At 43.3% G+C, this 20,908-nt stretch overlaps 1 protein-coding gene and 1 long non-coding RNA gene across 2 annotated transcripts in view; one reads left to right on the plus strand and one right to left on the minus strand.

Moving 5' to 3' along the window:
• MTF1 (metal regulatory transcription factor 1) overlaps positions 1-13,893 on the plus strand; it is a 28,708-nt gene extending 14,815 nt beyond the window's left edge. The window contains exons 6-11 of the mRNA XM_067533918.1: positions 2,017-2,150; positions 3,496-3,573; positions 5,430-5,532; positions 6,231-6,793; positions 7,827-7,890; positions 9,419-13,893. Coding sequence (XP_067390019.1) covers positions 2,017-2,150; positions 3,496-3,573; positions 5,430-5,532; positions 6,231-6,793; positions 7,827-7,890; positions 9,419-9,807 — 1,331 coding nt within the window. The 3' untranslated portion in view covers positions 9,808-13,893. The remainder of the gene's footprint in view (positions 1-2,016; positions 2,151-3,495; positions 3,574-5,429; positions 5,533-6,230; positions 6,794-7,826; positions 7,891-9,418) is intronic.
• Positions 13,894-18,135: 4,242 nt separating this feature from the next.
• Positions 18,136-20,185, minus strand: LOC137143817 (uncharacterized). The gene is made up of 4 exons (XR_010917269.1): positions 20,145-20,185; positions 19,551-19,715; positions 18,869-18,988; positions 18,136-18,493 (listed from the first exon to the last, which is right to left on the minus strand). It is a non-coding gene; the product is annotated as an uncharacterized lncRNA (long non-coding RNA).
• Between the last annotated feature and the right edge of the window lie 723 nt (positions 20,186-20,908).

Genomic DNA, 20,908 nt, shown 5'->3' on the forward strand with positions numbered 1-20,908 from the left:
TGGTGGAATTCAGTCTTCTACCTTGGACCACTGTAATGTGGGCATGTTGGGGAAATTCTCTCTGAGAGTTGCTGCTGCAAGCTTGTCTCTATGTAGCAACCTGTCCAAGATTTTCAAACTTGAGTATGTGTTTATAGGAGGTGATGTGCTTTTTTTCCTTATCATGTTAAGGGGGGTTGTAATAATTGGGCCTACAAATTTACCCTAATTGTGAGCTCAGCTGTTAAAAGTGTTGCTGGGAAAAGGTATGAAAGGGAGACAGACTGAGTTAGTCCAAACAAAAAGGTCACCTGTCACTCAAGGACTGTGTTAAAATGATGTGTGGTAAACAAGAAGAGTGTGGAATTGGAAATCAAGAAATTAAAATGAGGTTTAATGGCTTGACAAAATAATGAGGGGATGTTTTATTCCACCCATCACTCCCTTTTGGAGTCCTTAAAGAAGAGGACTTTGGGGTGAAAAATTGGCCTCTGGAGCGAGCTTCATCGTAATGGCTGAGATCCCTGTTGTCTCCTGAGACCCTGGAGCTTCTTTATCCTAAACCTGAGAGATTTCCTGACCAGACTGGGCCAGAGAGAGGGGTACCCAGACGACATGTCCAATATCTTTGGCTAAATCCCAAACATCACCTAGGATGTGAGACTCTCTCCCGCCTCCTGGATGTGTCCTGCTCCTTCCCCCACCTTATTTCTTTTCTTTCCTATGTGTCTCCTTTTGTCTTCTATTTAATAAGAGTCTGGCTTAGCTGTCCAAGACTATATTTTGCAACACTGCTGTGAGCCCGTGATCAAAAAAGGCAGCTAAACGCAGTATGCTAAACAGCCTGATGCTGGTAGAGGTTTGCCAGGTCTTGGAATGGCTGGTAAGATCGTGTGCAGTGCCTGTTTTTCAGCAGAGAGATTGCAAGTGAAAGTCTAACATCAAAGACAGAAGCTGCATTTTCTGTCTTTGTTGTTCTTTTCTTTCCCCTTTTGTATGTGTTTGTCTTGTTTTTCTTCTAGGAAACGGAGTTGGACTTTCACAACAGCTCCAGCCCATTTCAGCTAACCTCTTCTCTTTTCCCCAAAAAAGGACAGTTATTATCATCTTTGATACCATCTAAGACAGTGGCTCTCAACCTTTCCAGACTACTGTAGACCTTTCAGAAGTCTGATTTGTCTTGCGTACCCCCAAGTTCCACCTCACTTAAACTACTAGCTTACAAAATCAGACCTAAAAATACAAAAGTGTCACAATGCACTATTACAGAAAAATGGCTTACTTTCTCATCTTTACCATATAATTATAAAATAAATCAATTGGAATATAAATATTGTTCTTATGTTTCAGTGTATAGTATATAGAGCATATAAGAAGTCATTGTCTGTATGAAATTTTAGTTTGTACTGACTTTTAGTGCTTTTTATGTAACCTGTTGTAAAACTAGGCAAATATCTAGGTGAGTTCATGTACCCCCTGGAAGATCTCTGTGTATCCCTAGGGGTACATATACCCATAGCTGAGAACCACTGATCTAAGACTTTCAACCCCCAAGGAATTTTTTCTTTCTAAAAACTGCCTCTAGCTAAAGGGAAAGGGAACAAGGGATGTTGTTAAAATGAAAGCCTTAGTTTGTTTCAGATGCTTTAACTGTTTTCCCTTCTTTTCTGTATCCTTAATAAAAGATTAAAAAGGCTTGCTAATGGTGTGTTTGCCATGGGGTTGAGCAAGCGGAAGTCCCTGCATACCAAATCCCAAACCTTGCTTAAAACGGTTTCATGTTGGACATCTTTGGCCCCTATATTCCATCTAAATGAATACACCATTGGTTGAAGAGGGACCTACATACTAGTGAGAGGAGAGCTGCAGCAGTTAGAGCGCTTGAAATACTTTTGCCAGCTTCGAGGTGTATTTTCCCAGTGTCATATCTTGGGGAGGGTGCTTCTGACTTCAGCAAAATGGCTTTCGTGACTTGCGCATTGTGAAGAGATATCTAAACTTGTATAAAGTCAGTGAGGTATTTTGTGCTTCTTGTAGGGGAGAGACCCTTCTTCTGTCCCAGTAATGGCTGTGAGAAGACTTTTAGTACTCAGTATAGTCTCAAAAGTCACATGAAAGGTCACGAGAAAGGACACTCATATAATGCACTTCCCAATAGCAATGTATCTGAGGTCAGTAGCTTTCTCTTTTCTTTTTAGTGCTTTTGTGGCAGATTGAAACAAAACCATATTTTGAGGGAGAAGTCCCTGAAGCAATAAAGGATGTGCAATATTTAAGGCTGTGATTTTCAAAGAAACTTAAGAGTAATTTGGTGCATAGCTCCGACTGGAAATTGGTGAGATTTTGGTGTTTATCTCCCTTAGACACCTTTGAAACCCCAGCCTTAAATTTCAAGATGGATCATGCCTTATCAAGGAACAAAAATCAGGGTGGATTGATTTAAATCAGAGCATTTTAAGTCACTGATTTTTAGTTATGATTTAAATCAGCAAGCAGGAAACCTTGATTTAAATAATTTCTTTAATTGTGTTTTTGCATTTGTACTTTTTAGTCATTTTCCTAAAGAAAGGTTAATTCTCATTGGTTGGTAACCATTAAAACATGTTGGTTTGCAACTAAATATAGACTTTACGCTAAATTTGGAACTTCTTTTTGCAACCTAGGAGGACTTGCTATATGTGTACACATTTATTCATGTAATTATATATAAATTAACTTAACGTTTATTTAGAGTCTTAATTTTTACTTTTTTATTATGTTAGGAAACAGTGAAATATGCATTTCTTATTTAATAGATTAATTTTTTATTGGTGTCAAGCTCTAATTGGATAGAAATTCAAGTGCAATTAAAAATGCACAAAAGCAGCATTTTTTAAAATGTATTTAATAAAACTACCTTAAATGCACTGGAAACATAAACAAAGTGTATAAAAAATGTAACAAAGTACATTTTTTGCATTTAAAATGAACTACTTTATTAAACAAAGGAAGTATGTTCTGTAGTTAGTGAATTTACTGGTTATTTCTGGTCACCATGTCCTTCAATTTTAGAATGAGTAGACCTTATTGTTTCACAACTAGTTTTTATTCATAGATTGGAAGAGAAAAACAAGCTTTCCTGCTTTTTCAACTCCTAATTGGTTTCTTAACTTTGAATGATCTAGTCATTGAACTGATATAGTTGAATAAACTGAGGTGAAGAAAATATTCTCTGTGTACCAGTAGAAGAGGCTACTGCTGTCAAAAGCTGGTTTAACACTTCAGCAAACTCAACTCCAAGTGCTTAGCCAGTGACTTTCACTAGTTCAGTGGACTTCCTTTAAACTTGGCAGCAAATAAATTAATTTAAAAAAAAAATCCATTTAAAAAATTTTTTTTATCCACCCTGAACAAAATAGTTTGACAAGCTGTGCAGATGCCTGTATCTCTAAAGAAAGTGATCTAAAATACTGTGGAATGTTAAATATTGTTGCCGCTGATTTAAATATATAACTGCAATTGTATTCCTCTTCACAGGATACAAGCCACTCACTTTGTCTGAGTGACTTAAGCCTCATCTCCACAGATTCGGAACTGCGGGAAAACTCTAATACAGTAAGTAACTATGCATTGCCCATCATTTGAGATTTGTTTTTACCACAGAGGAATGCTGGGTTTAAATATTAAAAATTGGTTGGTTTTGTTTCACTTACTCTGTCCTTCGGCATTATCTGCTTTTGGGCCCGATTTTGTTCTTGTTGTCTAGGCATGGCCTCTCCAGTGAGAGGGGCGTTGCAGTGACTTGTTCTAGGATTGATGCCAGTGCTGTTAGTGGATTTTTTTTGGCAGGATGCATTGCATCATTTGCTGGCAAATACATGCACAGCTCTACTGATTCCTTTCCTACAGTTGGATTTAACCATCTGTCATTATGAAATATTACTGCAGTCCTATTGGGGAATTTAGCATCTCATACAATGCACTTGATTCTGACTGCTGATGCAGATGTGGTAATTGTAATACTACATATGATTTTAACTTTTTCTTCACAATATTGTTTCTGTTAAGCAGGGACAGCTCCTTTCAAAGCAGAGCAAACCCTAGCGTTCTGTTTCAGTGCATTAGTTACATTTGATGTGGGCAGAAATAAATTAGGCTGGATACAACAATATAGAAACAATCATGAATATGACTGTTTTCATCTTGTCACTTGAGAGCTAGAGATCTAACAATGACCAGCTCTGAGTTGTTTGGTTAATGCTAGCTGGATAGTTTGTGAAATGGGTAACCTATTTACACATTATGTGCTATTTGCTCTAGTTTGGGGGCCAGGATGTCTGTGTGTCCAAGGAAGTACCCATTGCAAAGACTCCAGGCAGAAATAGATAGAAGAAAACATTAAAGCAAGCTTTCCTTTTGGCACTTGCAACTAGCTAAAAGATCCTTATGTTTGAGTCAGAATTGGCACCATATGCGTGTACTGCCGTAGTCTCTGCTATTTGGCTTTCCCCTCCCCAGCCATTTCTGTAACTTACATTTTGCTTCTGTTGGTGGAATTGTATACTAAAGATATAATGGTATGTGACACAATCACTTAATTAGGTTGCCTCCAGGTGTTGTTGCAAAAGGATGCAATGTCTTTCAAGTCCATCTGGGAACAGACTTGTAGGTACTTGTAGGAGTCTGGGAGGAAGTAATTCTACCCTGTTGGAAGCACAGACTTTTGGCTGTTTGTTGCAAATGTCCCCATAATCTGAAAACAGAATTTCTAATTTGGTGGATTGAAAAGAAAGGGTTTTTTTCCAAAAACAGTAGTGTTCCTTTGAAGGTCCCAGATCTAGCCTTACAGTAAAACTGTTCTCATCTAGTGGGGAATGTTGCCATAACTAAATCTTAAGAATTACACTAATTAGGCTGGTATCTTTTAGTGGTGCTACCTCATGGAGCCATTTAATAAACCCTGTTCCCAGAGCAGTTCTGACATTACAGGTTGCATTGGTGCACAAACCAGGAGGTAAACTAAGCAGAGCGTTGCGGTCTCGTGCTCCAGAAGAAGCAAAGGAAAAAGTTTCCCACATGACAGGGATAAAACTGATTAGATTTGTTTATGTTTCAATTTCTAGTGGGGTATTAAAAGTGGAGCTAAAATGAAATACAGCTACAGAAGAATACTTGCATGTCCTTTTAACAGTTTTGTCAACTTCAGGCTTATGTTTGTTTTCTTTAAAAGGCTTGTTCATTTTATTGGTGAATTTGCATCATGGCTAATGATAGCTAACAGGCATCTTTCATGTGGTGCACTAGTTGCATAAAGTATGAAGTACTTTGCCCTTTCTGAAGGTGGCCCATTGAAATAACTGAGCAAACAATTGCAACATACGTATGCTAGCCAACTGGCATTTATGCAAATAGTTTATTAAGATGGTAGAACTGTTGTTATTTAACAATTCTCTCCTTTTTCTTCTCCCCAGACACATGGACAAGATCTTAGCACAATCTCACCAGCAAACATCTTTGAATCTATGTTCCAGAGCTCAGATCATACAGCAAATCAGGAAGATTCTCAAAGGACAGGTACACTTTGTATCTGTGCTCTTTAGAGAGACCTTCCCACCTATCTGTGCAGACAGCTAGTTCCATTTGTGCATCTCAGACTGAGAATTCTTGCCTAGTGGATGATATAAAGCCATAGTAGAAACCAGACAGGCGTGTCATGAAAAAGGCTGGTGGGGAGCATCACCAGTTTAATTTATTTTGATTTTTAAAGTAAATAGTACACATAATCTGTGGCGCCTTGGGACAGTGTCACTAGAAGTATGAGATCATCTCTGTGTGCCAGGCTATGGCACTGAAAATGGTGCTGCTGGGCTTATGTTCCTTATGAACTCTTCTGTACTAGGTTTCCTCTTGGAGCAGGCGTTTATGGCTGAATGAATGAAACCATCTGTAGAAGGGGGTTTAGAGTAGAAATACTTACAACACCTGGGAGCAGATGGCTCTAACAGGCCTGTGTGTAGAGTACAGTGTTATCGGCTTCCTAAATGTACATGTAGAAAGGTCCCTGTCCGAGCTCCCTGAAATGTCCGTCCCGTTTAATTGGCTCACGTGATGAGTTCTGTAGAGTGCTTTGACTGTATGAAGTATTGTTGTTGGAATCTATAGCTAGAGGCCAAGTTAGGCTTACTTCCTTAAGTCCAGTGCATAGCAGTTTTTCTGGACCATGTGAAACTCGATGTATTCATGTTTCTTTTTTACTGTGTTTCCTTTGGCAGCTGCCTTGATTGAAAGTTTTAACGGTGATGCAGACTCAGTAACTACTGTTCAGCCTTCTCTAGGAGATTCAGCATCTTTATCTCTCCCACTTGTACTGCAGCTTGGCATCTCCGAGCCTTCCCACCCAGCACTACAAACCTCGGCACCCCCTCCAGCTCCTACCACCATAGGAACCAGTTCACAGCAAGCTGCGTTTGGAAACCCTGCGACTATTTTACAGTCCCCAGAAGTGCCTGTTCCTCACAGCACACAGTTTGCAGCCAGTCACCAAGACTTTCTACAGCACACTCAGACACCACCACAGCCCATTGTACAAGGACTTTCAGTGGTTGCTGCAGCCTCTGCTCCTTGTGGAGCAGCATCGAGTGCCACTGAGCCTCTGCCAGCTGTGGTTCAGACTGTGCCTGTGGGTGCGAACTCTGTTCTGACCAGTAATTCGACTATAACAATTACTCCATCTCAGAGCACTGCTATTCTGCAGTCCAGCATAGTCATGGGAGAACAGAACTTACAATGGATTTTAAATGGTGCCAATGGTTCTCCCCAAAACCAAGAACAAATGGTTAGTACATGCCATAATGTTGCTGAAACACTGTTCAGAGCATTCATGTCTCTCACACAGTGTAGAGACTTTTTCAATAGAAAAATGTCTAACTTTAGTATATTTGAGAGGGAACAGGATTCAATCCCTTCCCAGGTGTCTGATTCAGATTTGTGTAGTGGTGATGTGCATGGCTCTGTACAAGTCACAAATAGACAATCCCTGCCCTGAAGAGCTTAAAAGGTAGATACAAAGGAAAAAGTGTCTGGAAAATCCAGAGGTGGGGAAGATTTAGTAGGTTTTCTTCTTTTTGTGTGACAAACTCCCTCGTGTAGGCCTCACAGAGGATGTGGATGTGCTTTACCTGTGGCATTGCAATGTGGTGCCTGAGAGTAACTTGTTTTTAATTATTTTATATCCATCTTTGTGACAAAGTAGAAACACAAAAACTCTCTGGTGTTCTCAGCATTGTCTATACATTTCCCTAACTTAATCCTATTGTCTCGTAAATCAGAGGAGCTTTGTATATAAGGATAATGGAAAATATCTTGGGAAATAAGGATATGTCTGATGCTGTATGAATCTGTGAGTTTGAAACCTCATGAATAGTTTGTTATTCTTTTACGTAGTGAACAAATGCTATCTAAAACAGCTTCCTCTGCTGTGAGTGCCAACGAGTAAAGAACCATTGATGAAAAGATGGGTTATTGGTTAAGTATTAATTAATGATGTGAACAATGTATGTTGGCAAATCCACAGCACAATCCTAGAAGATGAGGGTTGGAAGGGACCTCAGGAGATCATTTAGTCCAACCCCTGCTCAAAGCAGGACCAACCAATGTGTGCTTGCGTCAGCATCTTAGGACTACTTGTGGTGTTGTCCCAGTTTTGTGATATCCAGAACATGGAAGGCACCATATCAAACCAAACTACTTCATTTGTAATCCAGTTCTCTAGTTGTTTCTGGGGGGTTCATGTTTCTCCTTGTCACAGCTCTTTGGACTTTGCTGTTGCTGATTTTAACAGCTTTAAATATGTTTTTATTTTTTTAAAGCCACAAGTTCCGAAGGTGGAGAAAGTCTTTTTTACCACCGCATTACCAGTGGCTGGCAATACAGGTATGTGCATTTGAGATGCAACTTCTTACCCTTTTATAGTCCCGGTGACATCTCCTTGAATAGTCCTTGTGGTGTTTTAATTGCTTTCTAAAAAGTCCAAGAAAACATTCAGCTTTTTACACTCTTAAAGGGTACTGGTTAAAGCCTAGTTCAGTTAGACTCATGTTTGACCTTATTGGGGGTACTTGCATTATAACATCAAGAAGGAAGCAAAGATAATACTGAAGATACTGGGGAGAAATTTGCAAACTGTATTGTCTTGATTAGTTATCTCTCTTATTAAAAATTGTGTGGTATTCTAATGCTATATGTGTATGAGATGAAAAAGTCAGCGTAGCTCCTTAAATTAGATAATTAATGTACTCATTTAGATTTTAGAGCACTGCTGATCTTAAACCCTTACATGAGGGGAGGAGGAAAAGCTAATAATTTATATTGTTTAATCCAGCCAGCACCAAGTGACCACCTCTCTGAGCTGCTTCTAATAAAATACAGTCACACACGTTTTTATATAGCATCCTCAGGCACAGTGTCAGATACTTCACAGATTCAGTCATAGGCTAAAGAGAATAGGCAGCTTTGAAGGTGAGATTTTAAAAGAAGAAAGGAGGAGCACGAGTGAAAGACCCCTCTCTGCAGTCACTAGACAGGAAAACAGCAAAGATTGTGAACAGGAAGATAGCTGACTTTGAAGTGATGGAAAAAGGAAGGCTGGTGTGAGGCCATAGACAATCTCTTGGGATTGTTTCTGTTTTAAAGGGACAGTGGTATTTAAACAGTAAAGGGCTTTCATTTTTAAACACCACTCTGCTTAAACCTCTTAAAGCTGATTTAAAATATTAGTTGGCACCCATAAAAATCTAGATAGGTGGCATTGGGATCCCTAAACACCTGTGTTACAGAACAAGTCAGCTTTCAACTGAATGGCCTTCTCCCAGCCATTGGCTGGGAAACATTGATACTCTTGTGAAATGCCACACAGTACCTGAGAAAGGTAAGAAATGCTCGCTCTGTGAGCGATGGAATGGCCCCACCTCCTCCTGTGACTGGGTGTCAAGTCCTCCTGTATTATAAAAAGAGGCATTAATGACTGAAACCTAGGCAGGCTGAATGTTGCTCCTCTGCTTAATGCATAATTGGCCACAGAGAGCTTGGTGTGTTCACGTGATCAGTGGTTGCTGGTCCAGTGCATCCTGACCCAACTCTGACTAGCTGTTACCTTCATTGCCTCTTACATGGCTGAGTAAATTTATAGTTACATGCTTTAGCTCATAGTCAGGTTAATGATGACTCGGGCTTCCGCAGTTCTTAGGGTTATTTGAAATGCTGTTTCCCTTTTTCTTGATCTCATAACATGATATGGTGCCATAGGTGTGCATGTTACTTGAGACAAACAAAAATGAGAGTTTCCTGCAATGAGGAGCTTACATCATAATTAAACCTAGAAGCTTCCTTGTGTTTCAGTGCACTGAGATTGTGCAGTTCTCTCACTTCTGGGCCTATTTGTATCTTTCCATTTCACCTTCAGGAAGTGCTGTTCAGCAGATTGGGCTCAGTGTTCCTGTTATCATTATAAAGCAAGAAGAGGCCTGCCAGTGTCAGTGTGCCTGCCGAGACTCTGCCAAGGAGAAAGCGACCAGTAAGAAGGGATGTTCATCGCCTGACCTGAAAACTTTGGAGCAGCCAACTCTTCAGCTGCAGCCTCAGACTTTTCCTTCCTCCTCCTCCTCCTCTTCCTGTGAGCTGAGCGGTCAGATAGTTAACCCTTCAGACTCGCGGACTGAAACATTAAGTGCCATGGATGTATCAGACTTCCTGTCCCTCCAAAACCCTGAAACCTCATCCAATTTGATTCCAATTGAAGCACTACTACAGGGGGAGGAAGAAATTGGTTTGAATAGCAGCTTCTCCAAGTAAAGATGCTCCAGATTCTTCTCCTTTGCACCTGGAGGCTAAAATCCTCCTCCTTAGAAGCAGACACTGAAGGCTCAAGAGTTGTTTTTGTTTTTTTTAAGTTTTGTTGCCTACTTCTGCTTCTCAGATGTCATTTTAGTCACATCCCAGGAACATCCATCTTTGGGAGTCTAATCTTTAAAGGAAAAAAAAAAAAAAGGAAGATTAACAAAAGCTAAGTTATCTATGAACTGTTTTGGCTGCACTGTCTGTCACTTTTGCTTGTTGTCATGTGAACATGGAAGGTAAGGTCACTCGTCTGCATAAGGGGGTTAGTTTCAGTCAGTCTGCTGTTGCACGTCACTTTTATGTCTGGGGGTTTTTGGTACTGGCTGTGAGTGGGTCTTTTGTTACGACTTCTTGCGTCTATAATCTCCGTTTGTCTCCTTCTCTGTCTGATACTAACCATGCACTATCACAGGGGCCCGGAGTATGAAGCTTCTGTAGCAGAAGATGGTATTATTGTAGTAGGAGTCGTTTGACCTGGAGCTTTTCTGGAGTGATACTTTAAGATGCTTTTGCTATTTGTGGGATACTTGTCCCATCACCCAGTTAGTGGGAGGAGTTGGCTGTTTGTATTGTGCTAACGCTAATAGCAAAGCCAACTGAAACCTTTGGGGAGTTTCTAAAGAAGAGCATGAGGTACTTGTGCTCCTGCTGTGTTCATTCATTTGATGGGTCAGGGCTGAAAATACATAGCAGGCTCATTGCTTGCTAACTCAGAAATGTGATCAGAACCTTGGCTTGTGTTGAACCTGCTCTGTTGGCTGCCTCTTGCAGAATGCCATGGGTTTCACATGTGGTGATATTGGTGCCACTTGTTCTTTGTGACCAATCTGATCAACATCTGACTTTGTGTGGAAACATGAGTCAGGCTTTAAAACTCCACATGCAGTTAACCAGGAGCACAACATCTTTGCAGGTAACTCTTCTTTAGTTGACAATGATTCCTTGTCATTATACAGTGAACTTGAGTTCAGTGGGTGTATCCTGTAACGGTCCAGAAATGCTTCCTCTTTGCTGTTAAACAATATAATCCCTGCCTGAATCTGCCTCCAGCCTGCTGCAGTGTCAGCTCTCTGTGCACGAGGCTATTTCTTGACTAAAATGCATTACACAACTTAGTAGTTTTTCATATCAAGCTGAAACTCTATATTCTAACTGACTCAGGGTAAAAAAACCACAAACTCCCCTTCCACCAAAAAGCCTGTAATGTTGCAATAAATGCAGTCTCATTTTAAATGGCTTATTTATGCTGCATTATTTTAAAAGATGTAATTTTATAGTATTTTATCCATCTGTCTGGCTTTGGCTGTGAGTCGTTTTGTGTTGAAGGAAAGAATATTAAATAGTGTTGATTCAGTTTACAGTGTTAGATGTAGTGATGTGACTGTAAGCCAAATAATGCTGAGTAACTGCGTTCACTAGGTCTAAGGATGCAAACTGCTGGAAGTTGGAGGCCTTTCCCTTCTCTCCCTTCTGCTTTCTTCCCGTTTACTCACATCTTATTGATGCTGCCCTTCGCATGTGTTCTTGGGGAGGATCCTGGTGGAGCAGCCAAGCCTTCCTTCCTAACGTGCTACATCGAGGGATTGTTGGCTTTTAAAACCCTCCGGAGAGCCATGTGGCCTTACCAAAAGCTGACATGTTCTGAGGGTGGGGCAGTGGCTTTGTGTCTCTTTCTGTCCAATTGCAAATTCACTGCCGAGGTTCAGGCAGAAATTAGCTTAAGGGAGCAGGCTTTCAGCCCGTCCGGATATCTCCAGTTATCGAATGTGCAAGGATGGAAGCATGCCAGTGGAGGAGGATGAAGGAGCAGGGGCAGTGAAATGGCTTGTAACTGTGACAAGCAGTGTCAATACTAGCACAGTACTAGGCCATCCTAGTGACAAAGGTTCATAGGATGGTGCTAGGACGGGCAGTTCACTGGCTGCTGCTGCTTTCCAGCCAGTGCTGGCTCTCAGGATGGTGCTGGGACATGCCACGGGGTCGGGGCGTGTCTGGGTTTCTCCTGTTGCTGTGGCACTAAGGTTTGCATCTGTAAAATATGGATTAGTAAAGCATTTCAGTGCGTTGTTCTCTCTGTGGTACCGCCCCTTCCCTCCCCCCGCTAGGGCAGCTCTGCATGAGGACGGACCATGACTTATGTCTCACAGGCTTAGCTCGGGACCAGGCAGGCTGGGAACGGCTGGGACCGCTGTTGAACACAAATGAAATAGGCTTGAGTCTGGTTAGCTGGGATTGTCTTTGCAAGAACTTCTGATAATTGTCCTGTTTAAAATTCTGCTTTGAAGTTGCATGGAAGCGGGAGGTGTGGGGTCAGGGCAGCAATCCACTTGGGAAGGACTCACAGCGGGGGGGCTTGCACCTATGTCTCTGGCTCTGCTTGGATATTGGCTTTTTAAATAGCATTTGGGAGAAAGAGAGAGAGTGAGTGTGAAAGTGTAAAATCCCAGGTCCCACTGGGGTCATGAGAATTTTGCCAGTGTGTTCAGAGGGACCAGGATTTGGCCCTAAGTGTGAAACATGGGGCACCCGATGAGGTCTTGGTAGCTCTTCCTTCAGGGACTCTGGGTTTGCAGTGAATACGTGCACCCAACCTGGTGTTGTTTGGGAGTCGTCTATTCTAGTCCCAGTTTGGGTAGGGCTGAGGAGGGCAGAGTAGTTGGGTTTCGTCGGCAACTCGCCTGTCCCAGCACAAAGACACGTGTCCCTTTGGCAGCTTCTCTGTTAATGTTCTTTGCTTTTTTCACTTTTGTTCTATTTGTTTGAATGTGAAATTATGCTGTGTGTGTTGAAGCACTTCCAGAGCCGTGCTGCGCCCCTCTGGCTCCTGTTCCTGTACTGCCCGGGACCTGCACAGTCAAAAGCTGCACCCAGCTCAGGGTGTTGCCTGCAGACTGGTGCCGTGGGGGGAGCCTGGGAGCTCCTGGCAGGGAAGTGCAGTCTTTGCAACTGCAGCTGAGCCATCAGAGTCTCACACCAGGGTTGCTGGAGACTTTTCCATGGCTCAGTAAATTCACAGCAATCTGACAAAAGGGAGGGGAAGTTTCTACCTTTTGAGAGCTGCAAATGAGAGGTCTGACATCAGACTCCCAGGGAGGAGTGCGCTCTGTCAGGCCCTGAGATTGTTGTGAACTCCCTGTACAATGTATACAGTTTGTGAATTCTTTTCCATATCAGTCTGCACAGCAGAACTGCACTGCTCCAGATAGCTGTGTTGAAGCATTGCTGTTTGATGGCTCCTGGGGGTTAACTTGGTTACCTGTAGCTTCCAGATGGACACACACAGCTAAGTACAGAACAAGTTTAAATACCAACACTGGTAGTAACCCCAGTGATCTGACTTAACATGCAGCTGGAGGTTGGAGAACTCACTCTTCATGCTTGTAGATGGTAAAGGCTCCTAGGGACAGAGGCAGGATTTGGTCAGTGCTGGTACTGAATTACGTAGAACAAAGTATGAATCGGGGACTTCCTGTAATGCTGACTGTGTCCAGAAAGACTAGTTTGCAGAACCTCATACCAATATCTAAAATGCACTTTAGGTTATTTTATCTTTAACCCAATTGCTGCAATTTCTTTTGTATATACTTTCAGAAAGTTTATTTTTGCTCTGAATAAAAGTTAACAGGGGTGTGCAAAGATGAGCACTTATCTTGGTGCAATACTTGTTGCTAAAGATCATTGTTCCATGTGGTTGGTCTATGTCTGTCTAACTGAATTTGTGTAGTAGCTAGCTCAGTGACCTAGCATCCTACTCTGTCTATACGCAAACAAAATTATGCATCCTTAGCAAATGTCCAATCTATGCAAAACTTCCACTGAGAGCACTGTGCTTTAGCAGGCCTGTCCTCTCATGCTTTCTGATGAGCTGCTTGTCACTTCTGTTAGAAGTACTAGGTGGTGGTGGTTGTTTTTTTACAGTTGTGTTCATCTGTCTGTCCCCCCTCAGTCTTATTTCAGAATGAGCATGAACAGAAGTGATAAACTTTTCCTAGACAGGCATGTTGCACCTTTTAGAGTTTGTCTTCACAATCATTTTCAATGTCATGCTATCTGCCTTACTTCGCTGAGAATAACTCTCCAGCAGAAACATCAAATATTGTTTTTGCAACCGCAGCAACATTAACCTGTTTACAATACTCTTCCTGCACCAGTTAGAAGTAAGGATTGACAAATGAACTCATGGCTGGCCTGCATGTCTGGAACTGTTTGGGGGAGGGGAGGCACTGTTTTTTAAGGTATAATTGGCCTCAGAGCTCATAGGAGATGAAAAACTAGTGTCTTAGGGACTGAAATGGGAGACAGCATGGTCCGGTGTATAGGGCAGTGGATTGGGAGTCAGGTAACCTAGTCCTGACTCTGTCACTGAATGGCTGTGAGACCATGGGCAAGTCACTTAACCTCTCTGCCTCAGTTCCCTCATCTGTAAAATTAGGATAGTGATGCTCATTCACCTTTGTAAAGTGCTTTGAGATCTACGAATGAAAAGAGTGAAGTATTACCAATACGAACTAGCTGGGCAGAACAATTAATAATTAGAGTCAATTGGGCTGTGAGGCAAAACCATTTCTTTAACCAACGAATATCTAATTGCATTATTTTAATTGGTATTTTTCTTCCTTAATATATTTTGGAAACAATGTCAAGTTTTTATAAATGTTACTGTAGTCAATACTCATGGACAGGGCTGAACTTTTAACTTTTTTGCATCTTATCTTGATATAAATCATACATTCTAGAAGTTGGATTCTGTCTGCACTGAGAAATGCAAACTAAACTGGATATTTATGTAGTAGTGTACATAGTCTAAATGTGTGTGTGCTTGGAAATAGTTTAAAAATCCCACACCATGCTTTTGGTGGTGTGCAAGCTGGCCAAAATTTGGTTCATTATGCAGTGTACACTTTCTCAACTAAATACAGTTTCTACTTTTTCTTACAAAAATTTTTTCATATGATCTTTTTCAGCAAAATCAAGGGTATGTTTTTGCAGTGTCGTAGCTACAGTAGCTGGCATTCAAAGGTTTTCCTTGCTCTGTAGCTTTGTGTCCTTCTACCTGCTTATAAACTAAAGCTATTCGTTTGACCCTCAGTTTGGAGAGAGAATAATAGTTGAAGTTTTGTTTTATTTACACAGACTAGCATCAGTTAGGAGGGCAGGAAACTGCCAGCCTGAAGTCTGGTTAGTTATTGAGCATTCGCTGCAGCATTGATCTCTGCATAACCTTCAGACCAGCAACTGCAGGAAGAGTTTAGGTTGTTTATTTACTGCTTTTGTTTGACATATACTGGGAGCTGGGCAATGGTCTTGGAGATGATTTTAAAAAACAAACACATCAGTTTCTCAAGTGTGCGTGTATGGTATTAAAGGAATTTATTTAACTATGAAACATGGGAACAAATGTACTTGCATTGAGTGACATGAAGATGTTAGTTACAGGTACAGTACTTCCAAAGGAAGAGCATCTCCAAAACCCAAAAAAGAGTAAATATGAATTTGTATTTTTGAAGAATGTAAAATGTGAAATAATGGTGTTTTGCTTAATTGCTCATTTTGTATAAAGTTAATATTGTACTTTGAAATATCTGCTAAGAAGTGGAAATTAACACTTTTTTGGAATTGAAAGCAATATTAATACTAATGGAATCCTAATTAAATGCTTATTTAAAGGTTGTGGTACTGGAGTCATTCCTCAGGGTGTTGATCAGTTTCTTTGGAATGTGATCTTGAGTGCTCTGCTTTCCATTAGGTCAGAGCAGGGCATTGAGACTTTGGAGTTTGATAGAGAATAATTTTCTTGTGCATATGGATTTCTCTCCCCCTTCCCCCAATACTGAAGTTTTTGGATTTACTACCTTTATGTCCATAAAGGTACTTTCAGGCATGTGGGAAGGGTGGAATGATCTAAAATAAATGCACAGGAATAAGACCAGCTGTTGTAAATCCTTATACTGTATACTTCCATCCAGAATGATCATAAGGGACATGTTTCATTCAAAGACCACAGAGTACCCACAGACTAGCACACAGGAATCACCTCACTCACCCCTGAAATGCAGCAGCTGTTCAGTGCGCATCCCCACACTCCAGGGACTTGAGAAATGAATACCTTCATCCATTTGAAACTGCAGAGGGAATGAGGAAGGCAAAACAGAACTAGTCAGTAGGGAATACTCGTTTCACTTTAGCACTGGTTAAAGGTGCTCCTTTAAGGGGTAGTCTGCCATAGGAAGCACAAGTAGCAATAGAAAGTAGAACAAGAGGCAGGTGATCAGGAGAATGGATTGGTCAATACACAACCAGCCGTGGCACAAGCCTCCTTTAGAAAAAATCTCAAAGAACTTTAAACAAATTGAGCTTGGAAAATGAGATTGCCCTGCTTAGAATTTCAGGTACACAGAAGACTCTGACCACGTGCGATGAAGGGTTGAGAAGAGAGCAGGAAAGGCTTTTTTGCCTAGCCTGAGCATTGTGTGTCGTAGGTGTTTGCTCTGTGTGTCCTTTTGTGGAGTAGCTGAGCTCATAACACAGGGGTGAGGTGCTCACTCTTTGGCAGGGAGGGACCTGAGAGAGAGGCTGTGATTACTGACGGTTACACAGGAAGTCTGTGGTGAAGCAGGGACTTCAACCCAGTCTCCCAAGTCAGAGGCTCGTGCCCTAACCACTGTACCATGCTGCTTATCCTCCCACCCCCGCTAACTGTCAGCTGGTGTGACCGAGTGCCTCTGCCGCCATTAACTCAGACAAGATCATTGCATGTTCATGAAAAGCCTCCAAGAGGTGTTAGAGCCTGACGGAGTCCCACCACTAGCTTCTAACTGGGCCTCTCTCGCAAATGATCCAGAAGCTGCAGACAGCGGGTGCCCACTTGCTGTGGAGACGGGGGTCAGTAATGGCTGCTGGCCTCTGTACAAGTACCAGGGAGCCACTCCAAGGACCTGTGCTGGCTCCTAAGGCTGAAGTGTATGGGCAAGAGCCTGCCAAGCAGCTGAGCTGCCGTGTTCTCCCTCGTGTCAGTGGGACAGGCTTTGTAGCATGGTAGCAGGAGAAGCTCTACTCCAGGACAGATCCCCCCACTAGGTGCTCTGCACAAACTGGAGGGAGAATCGAGCTCTTTCAAGCAGGGACTGGTCTGTGCTGAGCCGACAGGTGGCCACAACACCCCGCTGGGGGAGGACAAAGGTCCGGGAGATGATTGTGCTTTGGTCCTCGTGCGCCAGCTGCCAGGCTGAGGTTTCATCTCACTCCAGCACAGCCCCCGCACTGCCCCCCCAGGAGCATCACCTGAGTCGCGCTGGAGCCGCCGTAGAGCTGGAGCACAAGGCTCGAAGTGGGTCAGCTCCTCCAGGCCTGTCCCAGGCTCCCTCGTACCCAGCGCTCACTGTCCGAGACGGAAATCGAGCCAAGCCATGTTGACGCTGGTACCAGCTCCCCCAGAATCCTTCACTGAAAGGTCTAGTGTTGAAACCGGTCTCTGCACTTCATCTAGGTGCCAGCGAAACCGGCACCATGGAGCAGAAAGCAGGTCAGCAGCAGTCGTTTAAACTGCTGTCTGGGGCTTGCCCTCCGCTCCGGAGGGTTCACTGCTCCATAGTAATACTCCTTCCCCTTCAAAACGCAGAGAGGGGTTAGGGTCCAATCATAACTGTGACTGAGGGGGAAGGAATTTAAAATCTGGAGCCATCACCGTGCTGACGGCAGGCAGCCATGAGGTGATGAAAGGGACAGATCAGACTAGACGCTGGTTGTAGGAGAAGGCAGGACAAAGGGTGCGAGGCAGCCCCTGCTGTGCACTGAGTCAAAGACTGGCGAGGAATCGACTTCGTTAGTGACCCACAGGCCCCAGCTGAGAGAACCTGAGAAGAGCTGGCTGCCCTGGGTGTCACGTGTCAGGAACGATGTGGACAAACCGGAGAAAAAGTCAAGAGAAGAACAAGAATGCGGAAAGGTCTAGAAGACATGACCCATGAGGGAAGACTGAAAAAATTGGGTTTATTTAGTCTGGAGATGAGAAGACTGAGGGGGACATGACAGTTCAAGAGGAGGAAGAAAAATTGTTCTTCTGAGGACAGGACAAGAAGCAATGGGCTTAAATTGCAGCAAGGGAGGTTTAGGTTGGCCATTAGAATAACTTCCGAACTGTCAGGGAGGTTGTGCAATCTCATCACTGGAGATTTTTAAGAGCAGGTTAGACAGACACCTGGCAGGGAGGGTCTAGATAATGCTTGATCCCGCCAGAAGTGGAGGGGACTGGACTAGATGACCTCTCGAGGTCCCTTCCAGTCCTGCCATTCTAGGTTAGCACTGACTGGAGCGATGCTTGTCAGACTGTTTCTTTTCCAGGGCATTAACCTGTGCCACCATGCAGCTTTTTCAGAGCCAGAGCAAACAGTTGTCATTTTATTTCTATACACTTGAGATTGAGAGTACATGTCATAGCAACATGCCACTTACACAACATTAAAAGCACATACAGAAAGTTCAGGGACTAGAGGGCTAAGTATATTTTGTAGGGAACAGTAAATGAGTTGTGTGGGTGGCTTCCTTCATCAATCCCCGTTGAGTGAGCAGCTCATTAAGCATCTCAGTAATTCTTGTTCTCTTCTTGCTCAGGCAAGGAGCTGCCCTCTGTTTTGGCAGGAGCCTAGCAAATAAAAACACGCATGCATCAGTCCAATAACTCCCAGGAGCTGCTATAGCCACAGAATGTAAGGGTACTGTAGACCTCACAGCAGCTGGGTCAAGCTGCTGCATGCTAGAGCTCATAACATTTTCTAATGAACTTAGTCATGGGGGGGGGGGGGGGGGGGGGGGGGGGGGAAGAGCAGACCCCTGCTGGTCTCGCCCTGTGGAGATCTAGCTCGTGGAAACCAGGGATCCCCACAGGAGTTACTCCATCTTACGCAGACTAGCTGTGTAATTTTGTTAAAGGAAAAGCCGGCAGTGCCCCCCGTCACCACAGAGACATTGTTAGGGCCCTGCTACTGCAAGGAAAGGGAGGAAGATCCTAATACTTAACACTGAGAGCAGCCTGAAGACTGGTGATTTCTGCCATCAGCTCATCACAGCTGGCAATGTTTGCCAAGAGGCGCTGCTGCCGGGCTTCAAGGGATCTTAGCAGGGTTCTCACCCCTTCAACCTGAGGAGGAGAGGAATCACCGCAAGAAAATTGCCAGGGCCTGGGGGGACGAGTAACCAGGGGCCCCCCTGTGCTTTCTCATCCAGAGCTAGTTAGGGTCTTGCCACCTGCACCAGGGGATGACTCCCTGGCAGCTGCGGGCAGTGCTCAGCAGCCTTCCAGTGACATCCAAGTGACTGGAGCAGGTCCAGGAATTCCATGGCGTCTAGACCATGAACACTGACGCAGTGTTTCAACAAAAGCCAGAAGCCCTTGGAGAGGAGGCAGCTGGGCTATTGGCAGGGCTTGTCCACACGACTGAGTTAATTAGAGGGTTGCCCCTAACCTGAATTGCATCCACACACACAACCCCTTCACTGCAGCATGCTGGTGAGCCTGAGCCAGCTGTCTCCTTCTGTGAGTCTGTGTTAAAATGCTGCTTTATGGCTCTGATCAAGGCTGAAGACGAACAGCACATAGATATTTGAATTCTTATTCTTACATATAAACCTAAACTCGCCCCTACCACCAGCCTCCAGCACCTCATGCCATAAACCAGATAAGTTCAAACAGCCATACAAACCAGTGACTCAGTAGTGGGGGGCAGCTCAGCATCCTGTTTCATAGCTTCCTCGGGATCCATTGGCAAGTGAGACTTGAGAGCAGTTTGTTTTAATCTTAGGGTCTGGACAGTTAAGTGTGGGAGCTGGTATCCAATTCACCAAGTCCTTAGGGTGGATCAATAACACTGGGGAAAAAATCACGGTTATAAAGGGTTTCTCTCCCCTGCTCCCAGTCACAAATTAGAAATCCAGGATGGGGCTGGAGGAGGAGGCCCTGTTAATTAGAAAATGAGAGCTTGTCTTGTTAGCCTCATTAGAAATCAAAGAAAGGATGTGGTGAACAAGATACTCATTCCCAATGTGAGCTACACAGCTAAATTATCCAGCAGGGCATTAATTTCCGAAGCTAGATGAGGGAGTGTTTGACATGAACACATCCACTCTAGGAATCAAAAAGCCAAAACAGTATCTTGAAGGTACATAGTGAGATTGAGTTGGGTCTTGCTCCATTTAGCAGATTGCACACTTGGAATTTGCCTTGTTTCCAAATATGTTTTCTAAGCACAAAAGGATTAACTTTAAAGTAACTGCGTGTTCAATGGTAAATGCTGTACCTGGGGAGGGTTCTGTAGCTAGCGCTGGCTTTATTCTAGCTGAAGAAAGGCAGCTAACATCAGCTGCTGATGCCTTATTTATAACTTCCTTGAGTAAGTCAATTGCTACCATCTGTTTCTCCTTGTAACCTTCACTTGTTCCATTTCTAAAGAGGCCCCACTTCTAATTATAACTTGCTCTTAAGGCTTAAAGCAAAACTGTAGGCTCTGTAAGAACCCTGTTCTCTCTTGCCTTCACTAAAGCATTTCCTCCAGGTCTTTGTTCTTTACAGCCATCTCTAGTAAAATCAACAGTTCCATGATGGGTGCCAGAAGAGAGCGGCACCTTCCCGAGAGAGCAGGTAGCCCTGCCCCAGCTTGGGACAGCAGCCACGTGATAAAGCATGGAAGAACTTTTGTGACTGATCCCATGAAATTAAATAGAACTGGCATCATGAGCCAAAGGATCCTGTGAATGATTTCTATAGTCATGTAACTGACAAGAGAGATTTGAAAATGCACAAAGCAGACTTTGATGTTTGGACTTAGCAGGGCAGGGCAAAAAGAGGCCGGACCTACATGCTAGATTCTCAAGTGCTTCAGAAAAAGCAGCTCTGAATGGCATGCTGGCTTGGTGCATTCACTGGAAAAAGGCAGCACTCATCTTTGCAAATCAAGCCCCCTGGATGCCAGAGCCATGGACTGGTGTTAACCAGAGAGTGGTCTGAGGAACACAGGTCTAGCAGGGTAGGCAAGAGCTACGCTCAGGGTGTTGTGCCGACCCA

This window comes from Emydura macquarii, unplaced genomic scaffold (genome assembly GCF_026122565.2).
Source record: "Emydura macquarii macquarii isolate MOO-44397 ecotype Brisbane River unplaced genomic scaffold, CSIRO-AGI_Emac_v2 contig_3348, whole genome shotgun sequence".
Taxonomy (NCBI): Eukaryota; Metazoa; Chordata; order Testudines; family Chelidae; genus Emydura; species Emydura macquarii.